General features: G+C 38.0%; 1 protein-coding gene and 1 pseudogene across 3 annotated transcripts in view; one reads left to right on the top strand and one right to left on the bottom strand.

Moving 5' to 3' along the window:
- LOC127437306 (protein fantom-like) overlaps window positions 1–1,815 on the bottom strand; it is a 30,785-nt pseudogene extending 28,970 nt beyond the window's left edge.
- A 217-nt stretch (window positions 1,816–2,032) lies between these two features.
- Window positions 2,033–24,218, top strand: part of LOC127437450 (retinoblastoma-like protein 2) — a 41,922-nt gene continuing 19,736 nt past the window's right edge. For all 3 annotated transcript variants that reach the window (XM_051692379.1, XM_051692378.1, XM_051692376.1), the window contains exons 1-4: window positions 2,033–2,345; window positions 2,958–3,088; window positions 5,681–5,881; window positions 6,175–6,239. In XM_051692379.1, the coding sequence (XP_051548339.1) occupies window positions 2,208–2,345; window positions 2,958–3,088; window positions 5,681–5,881; window positions 6,175–6,239 (535 nt within the window). In that variant the 5' untranslated portion in view covers window positions 2,033–2,207. The remainder of the gene's footprint in view (window positions 2,346–2,957; window positions 3,089–5,680; window positions 5,882–6,174; window positions 6,240–24,218) is intronic.

Raw genomic sequence — 24,218 nt, 5'->3', positions numbered from 1 at the left:
CCAAACACACAAGCTGACAGGTGGGATGAGAGTGTCACAGAAGCTACACGAAATGATGTGGCTGCTTCCGATAATGTGCTTTTCACGTCATATTTGCTTTTTGGACACTATCGTTGAGGTTTAGGTGTTGTATTAGGGTACGGATGTCTGTTTTGTTCACGTCTCATTTGATTTTAGATCACTATTGGTTAGGTTTAGGTTAAAGTTTTAGGATAGAGAGGTACATTTTATTCATTAAAACCTCGTCTGATTATGACACCAGTTCACTCGCTTTTGGTGCCCCCTGCTGGACATTTCACTGGGAAACTGCAGCCAAACGTGTAATAAGGCACATAATTTCATTTGCAAAAAAGTTGCCACGGTCATGTAATGTTCATGAGATCATGCTGGTAATTTTGCCAAATTATGCAAAAAGTGTGAACATATTATTTAATTGTATTTAAGATACATAAAATGTTAGTTATGAAATTAGCCTTTGCAAGACAAAAGAGTCTGTCATGTCATTTCCAGTACAGAATTCTATTAAACACTATACAGAATTTGAGCTGGAAATGACATTGTGGTGGGAATGTTTCATGACTTTCAGAAAAAAGAACAAAAATTACATAAATCTTCTCCCAAGCATGTACAGACACTGTGGGACATTGTTAGTCAGCAAATTAGATAAACTAGTGAAAGTGTGATTATACTTTCTAGAAATTCACACAACGAAGCATATATACAGTATATATGTAATGAAACTGTGCAGATTGCTTGGATAGATGAACAAATAAACATGCATGTACCCTCGAATCGTGTCTTCTTGTTTGCATGTGTGTTGTTTAAGCATTAAATTTTCCTCCTGCAGATGTAAATATTTGTCCTTCAGCTCCTCCCTGCTGAACTTGCACACATTTTGCCTTTCTATGACATTCTGAGACAGTAGAGCCTTTACAAACACAGTCAAACATGGTCATATTGTGATCATTAAAAGAAAAGCTCAAACTTATCATGACACTTTGGAGAGAAAGGGAAAAAAAACTCTTATGATGTGAGTTTTCCAGACCTGATCATGTGCCCCCTGCTCCATTTGTGTTGACAGTGATGTCTTTTACAGGTATATCAGCAGCTGTCTCAGTAAGGTAAGACAGCAAGGTCAGAAATGTGGCATTTTTTTCATGAAAACAACAACAATAACAAAAACAAACTTTTAATAATTAATTAAATATAAATAGTCTTAAAAGCACTTGTGTAAACAGCCAAGTAAACACATAAATCGCGACAGATCATCTCAAACCTTTTTAAAACTAAAATATTTACATCCAAACATGATTTCACCGACTCAAAAGCGTCACACACAGCCCACAGTGACTGTTGCTAACAAACAACTTCAGCCACTTCTGCTTTAAGACTGTTGACTTCCGACAAATGGGTTTATGGGAAATGTAGTTTTTACCGCACGCTACGCATTTAAAACTAGATCGCAATGTACTGCGCTCGAAAACAGCAGCTAAATTCTATCTGAAATCCCACTACAGTCAGCGAAAAAGTAAAAAAAAAAATAAATAAATAAAAAAAAAAAAAAATAAATAAATAAATAAATAAATAAATAAAAAAATAAAATCCACTGCATGACAACATACCATATATTCAATTAAATTAATGTTAATTTCTGAATGTTAGAGCAAATATAGAATGGGATTCCAATGCCATGTGTTTTTACAGAAAATTAAACAGGACCAATAAACCAAACCAACAAAACAAGGGTTATTTTTTTTACATGTACATCCTTAAACTACATTAAATATGTAAATATAGGTTATGTGAAAGCTGGAATTCAGGTTCAGACTCGTAAAATAATAATTTAGGATGTGTTATGTCAAGGGTAAAGAAAGTGGGAGGGGCCTCCACTTCCGTGTGACAGGCTCTGCGCACAGAATAATATTCGCTGACATTCTTACGTCAAGTACTCGGCGTATCTCTTCATGGCGTATGCCTCGGCACGCTCTCAGCGTAACTTAAATATAGCAGGAATGAGCTGTCAGTCAAGGGACATTTAAATGGCTACACTGTGCAGAACTGTACACTCGCTCGCGCTGTCATGAAATAACTACATACCTGTTTCACTCTAAATCATTTGTCGCTGATTTATTTTCTGCATGTCTTGTATAGCAAATCGAGAATAAAATCACTCGTATCTAAGTATAGCTACGCACGAAAAGCCCAAAATGAGCGAGGAGGAAGACACATTGCAGAAAACTAGACTTGCATTTGAAGATCTGTGTCGAGCTCTAAATATGGACGAGGAGTCGAGTAACGGAGCTTGGAGGAGTTATGAAAATATCAGCAAAAATTACACTCTCGAGGTAAACTGTATTCGTATAAAGCCTAATGTACGCACTCGATATACGTGCATGCATGCATTGTAAAGCGTGCATGTGCATTTACATGCATCGTGTTGTTGTTGTTGTTGTTTTTTTTTTCTTTTTTTTCTTCTTTTTTTTTTTCTGTTTGAAATATTGAGTGTCGTGCTTGAATATATCCAGGAATATTTACAGGTGTGCACGTAAATGTTTAAAGGCGTGCGTGTGTATGTGGATCATGTACTGTATATTTGGCATGAGTGCAGAATGCGCGTGAGGGGTGAGGGCATATGACATCATCAGAGGCTTAATCTAAATGAACACCTGTACAGCAAAATGATTTCAGTAATAGTTGTTTTAAATCCTGATATAGCTCATCTTAATAGCATCTTAATACCCCAGAAATGCTCCCTATATAGGGATTAATGCCCCCTATGGTTAGTAGAATGCCCTTACACAAAAAAGTATTATGGCAGAACCATGGCACAGTCATGATATTGGATGGTAATAACATAGCACTTTGACACATAAATCATGATATCAAATGATTAACATATTGTATAATATATCATAATGCCAAATACCATGGTACTTATTTGTCTCTCTGTTTCTCAGGGTAGTGAACTGCACTGGTTGGCGTGTGCTCTGTATGTGGCGTGTAGATCTTCGGTGCCCACTGTAAGTAAAGGCACAGCGGAGGGCAACTATGTGTCACTGACCAGGATCCTGCGCTCTTCACAACAGAGGTCAGGAAATCAGCCTCACCTTATTCTGATACTTGATGATAGATAGATAGATAGATTGATAGATAGATAGATAGATAGATAGATAGATGGTAAATGTGTCTATAGATAGATATAGTTTATATACATGTATAGATGTGTTATTATCAATTCTGCATTTGTCAGAGGTCTGTTAAAGAGACAGCACAACGTTTACTTATTGTCACTCAGCAACATGTTTTGTTGTTGCCAAGACGACACACAGGTCAGCTGGGCATCTAGAGAGCTGCTTCTATCTTCAGCAATGAGTTTGTAGTGTACAGTCTTACAGATCAGCAACAGAAAAATAGACTAAATAGATAAAGATTGCATAACAAAATAGTAGCAGTTGTTTGTGATTTTATAAACATGTACAAATGTAACACTGTATAGTATGCATTATGTCCTAATGGTTGAATATTTTTTTCCACACTTGATTTTCTGGCATATAATAGCTCTAATAATAATTTAAAGAAATTAATAATAATAAAAAAAGAAATAAAAAAGGGAAATGTTGCTAAATTTTTATGGCAATGGTACCACAATGGAAACTGGTTCAAAAACTAGTTTTTTTAAAAAAGAATCAATTTCTCCTTCAGTTAATTAAAGAAATGTTCATTTTATTCATGTATTTTGTAGACTTGGAACTCCTACAAGCAAAAACTGAGTGAATGATTATCATGTCTTCTTCAATATTTTCACTGTCAGTAAAGCCGAGCTCATTGTCACTGTTCTCAAAAGGAACAGAGCACTGCACACTCTTCTTGCCCTTTCCATAAAACATTGCTATGTTAATTTGTGTCTGAAAAGTAGAAATACAAATTATAATTGTGTTATTTATGCATAAATGCAGTTATGTTATGGTAAACATTTCCAAATAAATAAATAAATGCAATAATATAATAGATGGCATGCACTATCTATACAAATTCCCAATGAGGCAACATAGCCATTTTTTCCATTGTTATACAGTGTTGACATATGGCAACATTCAAGTTTTTTCAATAATCTGTAAAACTACATTATGTTACTTGTAGATAAAGTTCAGCAGTATTCAGTACACAACACCATCTGATTAACTCATCAAAGATGCAGCAAAAAAGAAAAAAAATCAATCATGATGTAGAAGAAACACTGAAAAGTGTTGAATAGAGCAAAATTTGGGCAACACTTCAGCAGGTGTCTCTCCTGTAAGTGTGACCCCAGGAAAATCTCTTGGAGACTAAATACAATTTTATGTGGCTTAAAAACAGCATTTATTGGTTACTTTAAAGATTGCCGTTTAATTTACAAAAAATGCATTATGTTGTAGTTTTCTTTTTTTTTTTTTTTTTTTTTCGAAAGATGAGAAAGTGAAAGAAAAGAAGTTGTAGCCATCTGGCTACACCTTATCATAAATTGATATTTATGGTGAAATCCTCTGAAACTTGGAAACTTGTAAAGTATATGTTTGGGTCATTTTCACCCCAAATCAAAATAAACAACAACAACAAAAAAAGAACCCTTGCACACCTGATTAGTTGTCAGTAGGAGTGTGTGTGTGTGTGTGGGGGGGGGGGGGGTTCACTGATATGATGAAATAGGAGAAGGTCCCACACACTGCTGTCTCTGCAAAGATTACTTTATTTCTTTTTTTTAACACAGTAACATTTTTGTCATACAATCTTTATCAGGCATTTACAAGGGTAACAAGAAAGAAATGAGGATTCACAATTATATTTTGCTTAAAGGGATAGTTCACCCAAAAAATGAAAATTCTCATAATTTTCTCACTCTCATGCCATCCCAGATGTGTATGACTTTCTTTCTTCTGCTAAACATAAATGAAGATTTTTTGAAGAATATCTCAGCTCTGTAGGTCCATACATTGTAAGTGAATTGGTCCCAAAATTTTAAAGCTCCAAAAGCACATAAAGGCAGGATAAAAGTAATCCATATAACTCCAGTGGTTAAATCTACAGTATATACTGTATTCAGAAGCAATATGATAGATGTGGGTAAGAAACAGATCAATATTTAAGTCATTTCTTACCATAAATTCTCCTCCCTGCCTAGTAGGTGGCGATATGCATGGAGAATGTGAATCGCCAAAAACAAAAGAAGAAGAATATGAAAGTGAGAGTGAAAGTGGAGATTGATAGTAAAAAAAAAAGTACTTAAAGGTTCAGGCAGTGGCCATTGAAGTACCCCATGTCTTACTCTGGAGTTGGCAGCAGTTTGTCTTCTGTGAAATCTATTGCTGTAGACTGAAGTGATGTCTGGTTGGCACAGGCTGCAGTTAGTAGTCATCAATCAGCGACACATAACGGTGGGAGTAGGACATCGGGCAGGACAGGAGCAATATCTGGCAGGCTCTATCTGAGCAATATCTGATATATCCCTGACTCATGAGGTTGAGACAGGGAAACCAAATTATTTTACTAAGTGTGTTTTGATTTTATTTTATGAGGTGCTATAAAAATAAAGTTATTATTATTATTATTATTATAAGCAAATAGAATAATATTAGCGTAGATGCCATGCGAAATGTCTACCCTCACCCCTTGAATAAGAGTTTGTCTTCATTTTATTTCTCAGCTTGATAGAGTTTTTTAATAAATTGAAGAAATGGCAGGACATGACCAACCTGCCTAGAGAGTTCCAGCAGAGCACTGAGAAACTAGAGAGAAACTTCACTGTCACGTCTGTCATCTTTAAAAAATATGTGCCCATATTCAAAGATATCTTTAAAACACCCACTGAAGAATTACCAAGAACACACAGAGGCCGGAAACAGAGGTGAGTTTATGGCAAGTACTTGAACACTTTATGAACTGCATTATGTGTATGTTTGTATAAGATAAAGAATCGCACGATACGTCAGTTGTCTGAAGTAAATGAGCAAACTATTACATTTTATGCATATGGATTTGAGATTTCACAGTTTAAGTGTTTCTATTTATAAACACTCCAAAAAATTGAATATGAATTTACATAAAAATGGCTTGAAGCATGGAAGAAATGAACATTCACATACAGTATAACAGACACCTCTGACCTTTATACTGAGCTGATATTCCCTGTGTCCTCAGACGATATCCCTGCACTGTCACTGAGGTCTTCAACTTCTGCTGGATCCTCTTCATACATGCGAAAGGTAACAGATCACTCACAATAGTATTTCTTTATAGAGGTCACTTATTTTAAATATGGCGGTGTATTTTAACAGAGTATGATAAGCCATAGTTCACTGAAGTACTACATTTATCATGATCAAAATACACAAAACCGAAATTGTCACCCTTTTTTTAATTCATATGGTAACCACAGTGGAAATTGACACAACAATGTTGTAATGAGGGACTAAAGGAGCAGGAGGAGGTGCAGTGTTAAATGGGTATTTTCCTCCTGTAGTGTCCCTAAAGAGAGTCTTAAGCCATGCAGTGTGTGTCTAACATAAAGACAGGCAGCTATTGGCTGAGAGAACAGAGAGCAAGATCATGTGACCTGTGCTCATTGTTTGGGCCTGTACAGGCATGTTTGAATCAGTCACAGGTTAATGGGGACACAGAGGATTTCCTCACATATAATCACACATATACACATCACATTTGCAAAGGCATTTGGTTAATGTTTGTTTAAGCTCCAGGTGAATTTGGCTTGAAACACATTTCTGACTTGTTGAAAGGTTTCACTTGTTTAACCCTTTAAGCGGGCCTGCGAGAATTTTTTTTTAATCAAAATATAAATTACTGCATTCTTGACCAACACAAAATAGGTATCGTTTTAAAACTTTACTTTACAATGCATATAGACATTATGATCAAAACTGAACAAGTGCTTTGAAATTTACAGACAAATCAGAAGTGTTCCATTTTGATAATTTATTAAAGGAATATTCCAGGTTCAATACAAGTTAAGCTCAATCGAAAGCACGCCTCAGGATGTAGTTCAAGATATTGCGAACATTTATGCAGTGCTAAAGAAAAGCGGAAATATGTTGAGCGATCACATCTATGGAGGCCAAAGTTTTCGCCCTGATCACAAGAATGGACTTGGCCGAAAAGCAAATAGAGTCTCTGGAAGCAGCCCAAAAAGAGCTGCATACTAACCCACCGTCCACCAAATCTGATATGGATCAGATGTTGGAAAAATTAGAGGATATGGAAAATCGAAGCAAATGTAATCATGTTCGTTTTGTTTGAATACCCAAAGGGCAAGGAAGGTCAAGATATGGTCAAGTTTCTAGATGGGCTTATTACGAATTTGTTCAACACAGCGGGCCGTCATCTGGAAATAGAGCACCCACACAAAGCTCTCGGTCGGCTTCCCAGAGCGGGTGACAGACCCCGATCCATACTGACAAAATTCCTGCGGTCAGCAGACAGAGATTTTGTTTTACTTTACTGAAGTAATCTTGTAGAAATGTTGTCGCGGAGGGTCTCGTGTGCGTGCATGAACTGTCGGATTTCCGGGGAATGGACAACAGTTTGGACTTTTATGCACGAGGTTGAAGCACATTTTTTTTCTGATCTGTGGGTTATTAAGGATTTTATGGTTACATCAGTGTTAAATAGTGTTCCATTTAATTTAGCCTTGAGTACATAATTTTACTTTGCGTGTCAATATGTCACACTTTAATATAGGTAAAATGTTTCTCTCCACGTGGAATTTTAATGGGCTGGGGCACCCTATAAAAAGAACGAAGATTATATCTTTTCTTTTTTTGTTGTTTTTATTTATTTTTTATTTTTTATCCCCAATTTGGAATGCCCAATTCCCAATGCACTCTAAGTCCTCATGGTGGCGTAGTGACTAGCCTTAATCTGGGTGGCGGAGGAGGAATCTCCTTGCCTCCGCGTCTGAGACCGTCAATCCGTGCATCTTATCACGTGGCTTGTTGAGTGCGTTACCGCTGAGACCTAGCGCGTGTGGAGGCTTCACGCTATTCTCCGCGGCATCCACGCACAACTCACCACGCGCCCCACCTAGAGTGAGAACCACATTATAGCAACCACGATGAGGTTAACCCAACATGACTCTACCCACCCTAGCAATTGGGCCAATTGGTTGCTTAGGAAGCCTGACTGGAGACACTCAGCTCGCCCTGGATTCAAACTTGCGACTCCAGGTGTGGTAGTCAGCGTCTTTACTTGCTGAGCTACCCAGGCCCCTATGTTATATCTTTTCATAAGCGTACATTTTTTTATATAGTGTTCCTTCATCAAACTCACCTTTCTCCACAGGAAGCTGAAAAACTTGGCAGGGTATGGGGTGGGCATGTGTTTTATAGTGCTGGTTCGAGTAAGAGCAGGGGAGTCATCACATTGATAAGCATTTACAATTTAAATGTCTCAAACAGATCAGAGATAATTTGGGAAGAGTCATTATTATTTTGGCTGAAATACAGGGGGCAGAATCTTATTTTGGCTAATATTTATGCACCTAATGCTGATGATCAGAACTTTTTTTTAGATCTTGAGGGAAAGTTACAAGCAGCTGGGATCCTTCATGATATGGTTTTGGGTGGAGACTTCAATATTTTAATGGATCCATAGTGATGAAAAGGTGTGTAGACCCTTTAGAGCAACATTGACACTACAGAAAGTTTCAAATCAAACTTCGTAGAGCCATTAGAACTCCCTAAATTGACGAGTGATCAAAAAGACTTGCTTGACTCAGTTATTACTTTGGAGGAGCTTGTTGAGGTTATTAAACACTTGCCACCAGATGAGGCACCTGGGCCAGATGGTTTTGCCGCAGAATTTTTTAGATCATTTGTCACAGAAATGGCTCCACTTATAGTTAGAAGTTTACACAGAGTCATTAAAGAAAGGTGAACTACCGCCATGACGCAAGCCCTGATCAGTCTCATTCTTAAAAAGGATAAAGACCCAAATGAGTGTAAAAGTTATTGTCCAATTTCCCTGATCTAGTTAGGTAAACATTTTGTCTAAAATTCTGGCTAATTGATTAAGCAGAGTAATTACATCTATTATACATATAGTGGTCATAGTTCTTCTGATAATATTAGACGTTTTATAAATATTATGTGGTCAGTAGCAAATTATCAGACCCCGATCGCTGCCATCTCACTTGATGCCGAGAAGGCGTTTGATAGGATGGAATGGGATTATTATGATTTTTGAAATTTACGGGTTTGGGATCACTTTTATTGGGTGGATTACATTACTTTATAAACAACTGGTAGCGGCAGTGCAAACTAATGGATTCATTTTAGATTTTTTTTTTCTCTTGGTAGGGGAACCCTGCAAGGCTGTCCTCTCTCCCCTTATTGTTCTGTCTTGCCCTGGAACCATTAGCAGCCGCAATAAGAAAAGAGAATGATTTTCCTGGTATTGTAGCAGGAGTTGTGGTGCATAAACTTCTACTCTATGCAGATGATATATTATTATTTGTCTCTGACCCTTGTAGATCTATGCCTAGCCTCCATAAAATGATTAATTCTTTCTCCAAATTTCAGGATACAGGGTGAATTGTTCTAAATCGGAAGCTCTTGCTCTGACAGCATATTGCCCTGCCACGGCTTTCCAACCTGGCGCCTTTCAATGGCCCAAGCAAGGCATTAGGTATTTCGATATTTTATTTCTAGCAAATTTGAGAGAGTTAATTTTGTCCCATTAATGAAAAAATTCTCGTGTGATGTGGATAGGTGAGTTTCGCTACATTTGTCTATGGCAGGGAAGGTTAATGTTATAAAAATGAAATGTGTCTCCCAGTTCAATTATCTACTACAGTCTCTCCCTCTAGAAGTTCCTCTTTCTTATTTTAAACAATTTGATAGAATATCTAAGTCTTTTATTTGGAATGGTAAACAACCTTGTTTGCATTTCAGTAAGTTACATAGACCAATTGACAAAGGAGGTTTAGGCCTCCCCAAAAGTTTGTTTTATTACTATGCTTTTAATCTCAGACACCTGGCCCATTGGTCTCTTCCACTTGAGAGAGCCCCAATCTGGTACTACATTGAACTAGTGGTCCTTTCCCCAGTCTCACCGTTGCAAAGTCTTTCTATCAAACTGTCTAGAGAAGTAAAAATGCATCCCATTATTTCACACTTAAATTCAGTTTGGACAAAGGTTTCCCATATGTTCAACCTTTATACTTACCTAAATGTTTCCTCAAGCATATGGCTGAACCCCAAATTATGTATTAACAAGTCCCCTTTTGCTGGAAAGGATGGATGGGGAGTGGTGTTGCTACACTTGGTGACCTTTATGAAAACTGAGCTTTGAGATCATTTGAAAATATAACACAGCAATTTGGGATTTCTAGTCTCAATTTTTCAGGTATTTACAGCTGTGCCATTTACTTTGTACTATATTTGGTGGTAGTACACAGCCCCCTGAAGCTGCAGACACCTTCTGAATGGTGCTCACAGCCTTTGGAAAGGGGCATGAAACATCAGTATATTATTCCTTGTAGATTCAGGGTCTTGGTGACAGGGCCTTAACAGCTCTTAAGAGGTTATGGGAAAGAGATTTGAACTTGGTATTGGAGGATTGGGAGTGGGAAAGAATTAAAAAAACATTTAAAACCATGTCTAGGGATGCAAGGGTATGCCTTATTCAGTTTAAGATTTTGCATCGTTTCTACCTGACCCCCTCTAGATTGTTTAGGCTTGGTTTAAAATACACACCTACCTGCTGGCGATGTCAGTTGGAGGATGGAGACATAGCCCATGATCTATGGTTCTGCGCTAAGATTCAAGAATTTTGGGTAAGAGTCCAGAATTTTATCTGTGAGGTCTTAGATACTCGCATTTCATTCTGCCCCAGACTATGTATATTGGGTGATGGGGTGGTTATTAAAATAGGTGACAAATATACAAAAAGTTGAGTCCAAACTAGTGTAATGATTGGCAGACAAATAATTCTTAGAGGACAGAAGTCAATAGGCGCACCCTCATTTCAAAAATGGTTCACCGAATTGGGCATGGTGGCGTCATTTGAAAAGATGTCATTTAAGTGGCTTGGCAGATTGGACACATATGGTAAGAAATGGGACAGGTGTTTGTCCTTTCTGGAAGGCTCTCAGTGAGGACCATGTGGAGAGAGACAAAATTGTGGTAGTAATTGTGGATTTCTTTGTTTTCTCTTTGTTTGTTGATTTTTATATTTTTTATTATCTCAAATATTTTAGTTTGTGTGTTTATATGTGTGCATTGTGTAATTTAGGCTTTGACCACAGGGATGTTTGATGAGGAACAGAGTGGGTTTGGGGAGGGGGAAATAATGGGGGTTAAAGTTGGTTCTGTATCTATCTATCTATCTATCTATATATATATATATATATATATATATATATATATATATATATATATATATATATATATATATATATATATGTGTGTGTGTGTATAGCTGTGCTCAAAAGTTTGCAAACCCTGGCAGAAATTGTGAAATTTTGGCATTGATTTTGAAAATATGACTGATCATGCAAAAAAACTTTTATTTAAGGATAATGATCATATGAAGCCATTTATCATCACGTAGTTGTTTGGCTCCTTTTTAAATCATAATGATAACAGAAATCACCCAAATGGCCCTGATCAAAAGTTTACATACCGTTGAATATTTGGCCTTGTTACAGACACACAAGGTGACACACACAGGTTTAAATGGCAATTAAAGGTTAATTTCCCACACCTGTGGCTTTTTAAATTGCAGTTAGTGCCTGTGTATAAATAGTCAATGAGTTTGTTAGCTCTCACGTGGATGCACTGAGCAGGCTAGATACTGAGCCATGGGGAGCAGAAAAGAACTGTCAAAAGACCTGTGTAAAAAGGTAATGGAATTTATAAAGATGGAAAAGGATAAAAAAAGGTATCCAAAGCCTTGAAAATGCCAGTCAGTACTGTTCAATCACTTATTAAGAAGTGGAAAATTCAGGGATCTCTTGATACCAAGCCAAGGTCAGGTAGACCAAGAAAGATTTCAGCCACAACTGCCAGAAGAATTGTTCGAGATACAAAGAAAAACCCACAGGTAACCTCAGGAGAAATACAGGCTGCCCTGGAAAAAGACGGTGTGTTTGTTTCAAGGAGCACAATATGATGATACTTGAACAAAAATGAGCTGCATGGTCGAGTTGCCAGAAAGAAGCCTTTACTGCACCAATGCCACAAAAAAGCCCGGTTACAATATGCCCGACAACACCCTGACACGCCTCACAGCTTCTGGCACACTGTAATTTGGAGTGACGAGACCAAAATAGAGCTTTATGGTCACAACCATAAGCACTATGTTTGGAGAGGGGTCAACAAGGCCTAAAAAGAATACCATCCCCACTGTGAAGCATGGTGGTGGCTCACTGATGTTTTGGGGGGGTGTGAGCTCTAAAGGCACGGGGAATCTTGTGAAAATTGATGGCAAGATGAATGCAGCATGTTACTGAAAATACTGAGAATACAGAAAATACAGAAAATACTGGCAGACAATTTGCATTCTTCTGCACGAAAGCTGCATATTGGATGCTCTTGGACTTTCCAGCACAACAATGACCCTAAGCACAAGGCCAAGTTGACCCTCCAGTGGTTACAGCAGAAAAAGGTGAAGGTTCTGGAGTGGCCATCACAGTCTTCTTACCTTAATATCATCGAGCCACTCTGGGGAGATCTCAAACGTGCGGTTCATGCAAGACAACCAAAGACTTTGCATGACCTGGAGGCATTTTGCCAAGACGAATGGGCAGCTATACCACCTGCAAGAATTTGGGGCCTTATAGACAACTATTACATAAGACTGCACACTGTCATTGATGCTAAAGGGGGCAGTACACAATATTAAGATCTAAGGGTATGCATACTTTTAAACAGGGGTCATTTAATTTTTTTCTTTGTTGCCATGTTTTGTTTTATGATTGTGCCATTCTGTTATAACCTACAGTTGAATATGAATCCAATAAGAAATAAAAGAAATGTGTTTTGCCTGCTCACTCATGTTTTCTTTAAAAATGGTACATATATTACCAATTCTCCAAGGGTATGCAAACTTTTGAGCACAACTGTATATATATATATACACTATATTGCCAAAAGTATTCGCTCACCCATCCAAATAATTTAATTCAGGTGTTCCAATCACTTCCATGACCACAGGTGTATAAAATGAAGCACCTAGGCATGCAGACTGCTTCTACAAACATTTGTGAAAGAATGGGCCGCTCTCAGGAGCTCAGTGAATTCCAGCGTGGTACTGTGATAGGATGCCACCTGTGCAACAAGTCCAGTCGTGAAATTTCCTCGCTACTAAATATTCCACAGTCAACTGTCAGTGGTATTATAACAAAGTGGAAGCGATTGGGAATGACAGCAACTCAGCCACGAAGTGGTAGGCCGCGTAAAATGACAGAGCGGTGTCACCGGATGCTGAGGTGCATAGTGCGCAGAGGTCGCCAACTTTCTGCAGAGTCAGTCGCTACAGACCTCCAAAGTTCATGTGGCCTTCAGATTAGTTCAAGAACAGTGCGTAGAGAGCTTCATGGAATGGGTTTCCATGGCCGAGCAGCTGCATCCAAGCCATACATCACCAAGTGCAATGCAAAGCGTTGGATGCAGTGGTGTAAAGCACGCCGCCACTGGACTCTAGAGCAGTGGAGACGCGTTCTCTGGAGTGACGAATCACGCTTCTCCATCTGGCAATCTGATGGACGAGTCTGGGTTTGATGGTTGCCAGGAGAACGGTACTTGTCTGACTGCATTGTGCCAACTGTGAAGTTTGGTGGAGGGGGGATTATGGTGTGGGGTTGTTTTTCAGGAGCTGGGCTTGGCCCCTTAGTTCCAGTGAAAGGAACTCTGAATGCTTCAGTATACAAAGAGATTTTGGACAATTCCATGCTCCCAACTTTGTGGGAACAGTTTGGGGATGGCCCCTTCCTGTTCCAACATGACTGCGCACCAGTGCACAAAGCAAGGTCCATAAAGACATGGATGAGCGAGTTTGGTGTGGAAGAACTTGACTGGCCTGCACAGAGTCCTGCCCTCAACCCGATAGAGCACCTTTGAGATAAATTAGAGCGAAGACTGCGAGCCAGGCCTTCTCGTCCAACATCAGTGTCTGACCTCACAAATGCGCTTCTGGAAGAATGGTCAAAAATTCCCATAAACACACTCCTAAACCTTGTGGAAAGCCTTCCCAGAAGAGTTGAAGCTGTTATAGCTGCAAAGGGTGGCCGACATCATATTAAACCCTATGGATTAAGAATGGGATGTCACTTAAGTTCATATGCGTCTAAAGGCAGATGAGCGAATACTTTTGGCAATATGGTGTATATATATATATATATACAGGGTTGGGAGGGTTACTTTTGAAATGTATTCCACTACAGATTACAGAATACATGCTGTAAAATGTAATTTGTAACGTATTCCTTTAGATTACTCAAGGTAAGTAACGTATTCTAAATACTTTGGATTACTTCTTCAGCACTGGTAGATTTTTTCACTTGTTTTGACTATAAAAACTCCATTAGTACAGTAAGACAAAATACACATGTTAAAAATACATTCTCTGAAAAACCTAAATATCTTATGCAGTGTTGTTTCTAAAACAAGATAAATCAAATTGATCTTGTTTTAAGGATTTTTAGATATTTTTACAGGAAAACAATACAATATTATCAAGAATATGATTTTTGCCCTAATATCAAAGGTCTTACTAGAAAAAAAGAAATTATGATCCAGCGTGAATTTTCTTGATAAAAAAATATGATCGTGTCTGGTAACGTGCATGTAAAATGGCTAGAAATAGCATTTTAGCTTAGCGCAAAGCTGACAATTTACACAAGGTTTATTTCTATTTCTTCTGCTCCAAACTTACTCCAAACTTACTTCTCTGTCTGCTCGTATGAATGTAACACATCATAAGAAAGTTTCACCGCTGTTGAAATGCACTTTGGATTGCATCATTTATATGAATAAATGTTTTCCATCTGAAAGGACTAAATATTAAATTAAACAAATGAAAATAAAATGCAAAGTAATCTCTTCAGTAATCAAAATACTTTTTGAATGTAACTATTCGAATTACCAATGATTTAAATTGTAACTGTAGTGGAATACAGTTACTTATATTTTGTATTTTAAATACGTAATCCCGTTACATGTATTCCGTATATATAAGGAGGGACGAGTCTAAATTTTGTGGTTATCAACATTATGCCACAAATGCTGCTGATTGAGCTTAACTTATAATAATTTTGCACTGTACATATTATTGTTATCGGTGAAAACATCAAACTCATCATATAGCCATGTGTCATATGTTGTTGGAAAGCTCTCAAAGAGTAGAATACAACCAGCCTTTTTATTTTACTCAAAGACAAAAATATAGCGCATAATAATAGCTAAGTTTATGTCGTTGACATACAAGTTACATGTAAACAGGTGTTGCTAAATGTTTTCGCTTATAAACTTCATGAAAAATAAACAGAACATAAAATGTCACATACCATTACTTACAGGAGGCGAATGTCTTTCAAATGAGCTCACACATAAGGTAATCGGAATCATAGATCATTAGATAACCCAAATGAAGTACAATGTGCACATTGCACACAGCATCTGGCTAAAAACATGTTAGCTTTCCTGGATCAGATGACATCATCGGAAATGCTGTTATGTCATGGAAAGTTAAACCAGTCGGATTGGGTTCAGATTGCTCCAACCAATGGTGATAGTCCTCCATATTTGGGCAGAGAGTCATGTGCCCATTCCCTGTAATTACAAATGGCCACCAGGGGATGGCACCAAGCACATGACGCAGACTCAATAATGACCCAAATGGTATAGAATGAAACTCATTCTGTGAAATCTCATTACCAAAATCATGTCCGCATGCTATGCAAACCTTTAGTAATTGTTGTGTAACTAGATATTGTGTACAATTATAATATTTATTTGTTTGGAGAGGCTGTTGGACACTTGAAGACTATTAGAGATTATTTTTGTAATGCTTTTTACTTCATTATAAAAAATATGAATTCTTTCAATATCAGTTTCTAGATGTTGAAACTTTGTCGAATCAAAATTGTTTTATAAATACTGTAAATTCGATTTTTAAGCTTTATAAAGGTCATATGAGTGGAGCTTGTTGTGGATGGTTGCAGTGTCATTGCTATGCGATTGCTAGGGTGTTCTTAGTAGTTTTCAACATGTTCCAATGCAGTTGTCAGGGTGTTGCTATGTGATTGCTAAGGTGTTCTGATTGTTAGCTCCTCATAACTTAAATTAGTTAAACTGCAGTCAAGCTACTCTTTTAAAAGAGAAGTTACAGTAGCTACACTAAACTACAGAGACAGCTTCCGGTGTGAGAATGCTGTGTGTGTTTGGCTGCTGCTTCACATTCTGACATATTTCACATATTTGTATTTATTTTATTTTTTTGCGTGTTTGTTTCCGTTTGTTTTTCTTTTCATTTAATAGTCTGTGCATAAAGTTAAATCCTGTTGGCTTCTGGATCTATTACACATTTGGAATTGGATTCTATGCCTTTCTTTCTGCTCACCAGAGAAAAACAGCATTCACCTTCCGTTGGAGACTGGATAGCTCACACTCCATTTCACGGGTATGTCGCAAGCCCTCTCTTTGTCTGTCATTCACCTCTCTTGGCATGGGTATTGAGTGAGTCTCCACTCTCTTTATCACCTGTGTCGACAGTTCTTTGACCGGTTGGGTAGCCTTCCTCTCGATCAACTGTTAGGTGTAGACTAGGCAGGGTTCTGGCTAATGCAATATCGTTGATTGTGGCTGCTGTAGCTGGCATCACATGACTGATTTTGCTCTATATCTCACATATGAACATGTCTTGGATTTCATCTATTAAAGCGTTTTTTATCTTCCTCACTCTTGTCCTTGGCATTCATGCCATGGAAATCCAACTACTGACATCATGACTTAGAGTCTTAAACTGCCATCCGCGTTTAGACTCTGAGACATATGAACTCTGTCGTGAACTCGGAATCCTCCGGCGGCCGCGGTATATCCATCGCTCATCACGGAAACTCCAGTCTGTCTATCGTTCATCTCCCACAGCAATTCCATCTGTCTGGACAAAGCTGTAAAACTGATGTTGCATCGGCAAGATGCTCAAACTCACTTTCACTGAGGCATTTAACTAAAGATGATCACCACTCCACATCAAAACACTTCGGCTTTGTCATCAGGATTTGACACTATTGAACTGTTGCTCTCTAACAGACAAAGCATCAATTCTCAATGAACTCATCACTGCTAAAAACAACTGGACATGCTACTGCTAACTGAAACCTGGCAAATACCTAATGACTTTTTACAACTAAATTTGCTTACTCCACACAGATACAAATATTTGTCTAAACCTCGACCTCACGGAAAAGGGGGCGGATTAGCTGTTGTTTGTCGAGATGGCATGAGAGCAGTTTTGACTGAATTTCATAATGTCATGTCTTTTGAATATCTGGCTCTCAGGATTGTTGGTGAAACCCCTTTCATTGTGTTATTGATTTATCGAACTCCAAAGTATCAGCTTCACTTTTTCTCTGAACTTAGTGAAATACTCACTCTTGCCTGTGCTATGTCTCCCCATGTTATACTGCTTGGTGATTTCAATATCCATGTTGATACTGACTGTTCAAGTATAACTGAACTCATGAATGTTCTTGAATGCAACAATTTAACACAGCATGTGGATTTTTCTACCCATACCCATGGTCATATACTTGACTTAGTTTGTACATCAGGTCTTAATAATGTTTCTACAACTGGTACACAAATTGGCATCTTGGATCACAAACTTATAGAATTTTCATTTAATTTTCTTCGCTGTAAGTCGTACAAGAAAACTGTGGTATCTTATCGCAACCTAAAAACAGTCGATCCCTCATCATTCTCCACCTCTCTATGTGCAATCTTACTTTCTTACTCTCTGAAACTGTCCTGTCCTTCAAACATCCTCTCAAATTATAATTCATCTATCTCAGCTGCTCTTGAGGGGCATGCCCCCATCAAGACAAAGCTGGTGCCCTCTTCGTGCTCATCGCCTTGGTTTACTCCTGAACTGCGGGCAGTGAAGAGAGTGGGTCATCATCTTGAATGACTCTGTAGAAAAATAGTCCTCACTGTTCATTCATTATCTCTTACAGAACATCAGCTGAATTACAGAGCAGCACTCAACACTGCACGTTCAATGTTCTTTTCCTCTATCATCCAAAAAGAGAGTTGTAGACCTAGAGCCCTCTTTGCCACGGTGAACAAGCTAATTCACCCACCGGCTCAGGACTCACACAGCTCTGATGAACTTTGTGACTCATTTCTGCACTTCTTTCAAGATAAAATTGTTTCCATTTAACAAACATTCACGTCAACCATTTCTGAAGTTCCTCTGCACGAATGTCTGTCTGAACATCCTGTCCATCCTTTCTCCTCCTTCACTCCCACTAGCCCATCATCAGTCAGTGATTAAATTTTTCATTCCAACTCATCCTGTCAGTTGGACCCTGCCGCAACCTCCCTTCTTAAACACTGCATGTCAGTCATCTCTTGTATCTGCCATTGTTCCAACTGATCTTAAAATTGCTGCTGTTACACCTGTCCTTAAAGGTCCCAACTTAGATCCATCTTCCCTCTGCAACTATCGTCCTATTTCTAACCTGCCTTTTATATCTAAACTTCTGGAAAAAGTTGTAGCCTCCCAGTTACAATGACATTTTGCAGCTAATAATCTCTATGACCCTTTCCAATCTGGTTTTCACCTGTTCCACAGCATTGAAACTGCTCTCTTGAAGGTTATTAATGATCTCCTCCTCTCTGCTTACTCTGGATTTCTAAGTATTCTGATCTTGCTTGACCTGAGCTCTGCTTTTGACACTGTATGCCACAAAACACTCCGTTCCCGACTTTCAGTTATTGGTATTACTGGCACTGCTCTATCCTGGTTTTCTTCCTACCTCACTAACAGACAATTTAATATTTAATCTCTATTAAGAAAAAAAAATCCCCTACTGCTCCTCTCACTAAGGGTATCCCCCAGGGTTCTGTACTAGGTCCACTACTGTTCATAATTTATGTTCTCCCACTAAGTCAGATCATCCATCGTCATGGTCTCAGTTATCACTACTATGCTGATGACACCCAGATTTATACATCCGCACATTTTGATGAAACACATGCCATCAGCTCATTAACTGCCTGTATCAATGATGTAAAAATTTGGTTAAACAGTAATTTCCTCAAATTCAATGCTGACAAAACTGAGATCATGATTTTTGGGCCACAAACACTTATAAGAAATATTGACATTTGTGTCAATATTGATGGGAATCTCACCAAACCCTCTAAAACCATTAAGAATCTGGGAGTCACTTTCGATTCATCTCTTACTGCTTCCATCTATGTCACATTGCACGACTTCACCCCATTCTCAGTTTGAAGGATGCAGAATCACTAGTTCATGCTTTCATATCATCACGTCTCGATTACTGTAACTGCATCTTTACTGGCCTACCAGCTAAAACTATTGCCCGATTACAATACATACAAAACTCTGCAGCTAGAGTTCTCACTAACACCAAGCGTTCTGCACACATTACTCCCATCTTGTATAGTCTTCACTGGCTGCCTGTCTCATGCCGTATTAAGTTTAAAATTCTTCTCCTGACATACAAAGTTCTCAATGATCTGGCACCTCATTATATATGTGATCTGCTGCATCCATACACACCAGCACGCACTCTTCGTTCTTCTGATTCCAAATTGTTGTCTCCCTAGATTTCGTCTATCCACTTTTGGTGGGAGATCCTTCTGTGTAGTTGCACCTAAACTGTGGAACTCTCTACCTCAGAGCCTCCGTGACATCTCCTCTATTTCTATCTTTAAATCTCAGCTTAAAACACATCTTTTCTCAGTGCATTATCTTTCTGATACTGATTGATGTTTTATTTCCCCCTTTGTAATTGAGATTGTAACCTCTGTTGAAATGTATATTAATGTACTTTGTCCTTTTAAATGTATATGGAGTGTAAAGTGTCCTTGAGCTTGTGGAAAGGCGCTATATAAATAAAACGTATTATTATTATTATTATTATTATTATTATTATTATTACACTGCATGCTACTAACAAAAAGTAGTTAACTTCATTGAAGTTATTTAAGAAGGAAATATTTTTAAATATGTAACAATTAGATCATATTATTTAATTGGAGACATTAAACAATTAGGGTTTAAACATTAAATTGAACATATAAATGTATACAAAATAAAAACTAATACAACAAGAAAACACCCTATTTTATTTTTTGAGTCAAAATAGTGTGATAAACAGCAGTAATTATTTTGCTTCAAAAAAAGAAGGCAAAGTCCCTTTAAGACTGCGTGGGGCTCAGGTGAATCAGTGAATCATTTATGCGAACTAGTTCATTTACATGAACTGTCCAAAAGAACAGACTCACTGAAATAAATAAATGAAATAAATGAGTTCCCAACCCTAAATATAAGTGAATCTTTTATTTTAACTGGTTCACTAACATGACTATCTGAAAGAACCTATTCACTCAAATGATTTTGATTTCCCAGCACTACACCGTAGTTTCCAGCATTAACCGTAACCAAAGATTTAAACGTCTACTCCGGGAGAATTTCTACTTTGCTATAGTTGATACTACGTGACAGATTAGGAAAGTAATTGTTACATTTTACAAGAGATGACGCAAAGTGTGCACAGTAACTAGAAAGTGTAATCGAGCTTTATATCATGATCGCACCATGATTTGACATCGCTGATGTCAAAATTTATATAGATTTTTTTTATTAATTTTTTTACATTTGGTCTGTCTCTGATCATATAGCTTCAGAAGACATGGATTAAACCACTCAATTTTTATGGATCACATTTATTCTGCCTTTTTGTCCTTTTTGGAGCTTGGAAGTTTTGGACCTCATTGAATCGCATTGTATGTATATATTCGCATCATATCTCCATTAAAATATTTTTGTTTGTGTTCCGTGGAAGAAAGAAAGTCATATGAGTTTGAGACCGCATGAGGGTGAGTAAATGATAATACAGTGATCATTTTTGGGTGAACTATTCCTTTAAGTAAGTAATGTCACTACTTTTAGGGTGTGTTCACACTTGACAGGTTTGGTTAGATTAAAACGAACTCTGGTGTGATTGCTCTGTCAGTGCGGTTCATCTGAAGTGCGAACACTGCCATCCGAACCTTGGTGCGCACCAAACAAGCAGACCGAGACCGCCTGAATAGTGGGTCTCGGTCCGCTTCCAAACGAACTCTGGTGCGGTTCGATTGATATATGAACGCAGCATAGGCCAAAAGACATCTAAATGGACCAATAACAGGAAGTAATTTGCCTAATACTGACCTCAAGCATACCTGGTTCTTCTCATCATAGGAGCTATGTTGCCCATTACAGTTTGGTACAGGTGTCGTAACCGCCGTCAGCCGTCCTTGCAGCATATCTTCGTTTGTGTGTGCATCGGAGGAATTCCTGGTGCAGTTTTGACTCCTTTACACATTTTATTAGCTCTTCGTTTGTTCTCAGCTGGTAAAAATACCACCATATATACATATATAAATCTAATGGGTGCATTTCGCCCAGCAGCCAGCATTGTTTTGGATGTTCGGCAAGTTCCGTCGCAAAATATACGTAATAAAAGCTGTCCAATCAGGTTGTGACTTTTTCCTGATGCCTTTTGTTTCATATCTTTAGGTTCAGTGTTAAAAATGCCAGTGTGAACGCTAAGCGAACCAGGACTAAATGTATCATTTTCTTTTTTTTGTCCGAACCAAGAGGACCAAGAGAACCGAACTACAAGTGTGAACACACCCTTAATTAGTTACTACACAGCACTGGTTGCTAGGATGTTGTGTGTGGTTGCCAGGTTGTTGCTGTACGGGTGCTAATGCGTTCTGATTATTAATGTGCTGATGAAAAAACGTGCATCACGCCAAAGCATACTTTGTCCTTTACTATGTTATTGCTATGTTGTCATGTGTTTTTGCAATATGTTGCTATACGGTTGCTTAGGTGTTTTGAGTGTTTTTAGTGCAATGCAATGCAATTATTAGGTTGTTCTGGTTGGTGCTAGTAGGATGTTAGGTGTGAGAAAAGTTGACCTCTGTTGATATATATTTAAGCTGACATTTCACAGCTAGTACTCAGTTCCTATTTTCATAGTATGTGTGTTTCAATAATGGAAATCATGTGGAAAGGGTTCCCAGTTTTTGGTGTCTCTGGTCAAAACTTGAACATCACTCCTCAGTTCTAGAACATTTTGTTTCATTTACATAATTAATGCAGAATCTTTATGTTTGTCTTTCCAAATAGGTTAATGTTAAAACCCATTGGATAATGTAGTTAGTGTACTGCTTTTCCTGTTCTTACAAAGATATATAATGCTGTGCTGAACAATAAAGTACGAGAAATCTTTGATGCATGCTCTGTGTCTGTGTCACTCGTTTCTCCCCTCGCAAGGATCCGGATCGAGGCAGCGACTGCAGACCTGACTTGATACTTAGGGGCCAATACTGAAAATTCCTAACATTAGCCCACCCCAGTTCAAGTCTCTAGATATTCTGGTCTCTATATACTGTATGACTTGGGTCCCTCCTTCAATGTAAGGGTTTGAGATTTTTCTGCCTGTTTTATTGTCCACCACGTGAAAATCGTAAGTCTGATCCCTTAGAAAAGTAATAGCACACGTCTCCTTAACAAGCTGCATGATTTGAGGTAACATTCATGTCTGTAACACAAATGCTTTAGTTACACCAAAGTTACTTTTTGTTAAAAGTTTGTTCAAATCCTAACCCAATAGTAATAGAGATGCTAGCTTTATCAAACACCACCTAGAGTGAACGTCAGGCTTTTAAAAGCTGAGAGAAGCAGATATAAAGGGTTCCAGCTGATTGCATTATTGTGCCTTATGCATCACTTATCATAGCAACAACACAGATGACATGTCAGGGCTTGTCTGTGTGTGAATGAGCGCAGCAGGCGCGGCTGGGGCAGATCTGTGTCCCTCTCCTCCTGTCCTGCAGGGTAACACTCATTCTACAGCTCTGCAAGTAGGGAAACCTGCTTACTACTGTCTAAACATTAAAAAGGTCTATGATTGTCACATTACCTGAGGAGTATAAAGAGAAATTGCATGTGAGTAAGAAAAAAATATTTTCTATTACAAATGTAGTGTTTTATAATGAAATTGGAACAATAGTAACTCCTTTTATGTATATGAAATGTAAAGAAGTGAGGGGTTGTAGTGTATGTTGTCAGGCCTGCATGTAGTAATCATATCTGCTGTAAATATACGAGAGGGTGGGCTTATGATTTCTGAGTCAGTATAAGAGCATGTATTTATATTCATGTTATCAACGTGTCTGCTTATCTACTGTCTGTCTGGCTCTTTAAGGGTTTTACACATGGACAAGGCTGGGAATGGAATACTAGCATACTTACTGCATACTTCACGTTATACTGAATGAGACAGTATAGAATGAGATGGGTCACTGATAAAGGATGTCAAACCCCTTCTTTTTTTTTTTTTTTTTTTTTGTCCATTTTATATAGAACATAGGCTGTACATTTTAAATGTACATATCTGCTAAAAGTGCAATTTGTCCATTTTTAGGAGTACACTATCATATAGATGACCTCAAAGCTAACAGACATGGGGTAAAAACTCTATTTATGATTTCATGGATGGAGCCTTATTTGTGATATCACTGTTTTTACATTCAGACTCAATGCTTTCTTTGCCTTCTTTTCCCTGTGAATTAAACAGGAACTTTTAAATCCAAACACTGTGGCTTAACAGCACAAGACTTTTCCTGTTGTTGATGTGGATCGTCTTGCCTGTCTCCATATGTCTGTAGTCCAGTTAATAGTGGTGTTCTGCTAATGTGCTTAAACTTTCTCTGATATGTTTGGCAGACCATATAACTTCATCTAAGGAAACATCATGTATGTTCTAACAAAACTAAAAATAAGGTTTTCAATTAGAAAAGGGTTTTACAGCCTGATGTCACTGGAAAACCTGTGAGTTCCACAAATAACTTCTTATTCTCTAGTTCTATAGAAAATCATCTATGGAGTGGTGCTGTTAAAGAACCCAGAAACCAATACAC

This window comes from Myxocyprinus asiaticus, chromosome 48 (genome assembly GCF_019703515.2).
Source record: "Myxocyprinus asiaticus isolate MX2 ecotype Aquarium Trade chromosome 48, UBuf_Myxa_2, whole genome shotgun sequence".
Taxonomy (NCBI): Eukaryota; Metazoa; Chordata; class Actinopteri; order Cypriniformes; family Catostomidae; genus Myxocyprinus; species Myxocyprinus asiaticus.
The sequence above is the reverse complement of the archived record's forward strand: the minus strand, read 5'-3'. Positions and strand labels throughout refer to the sequence as shown.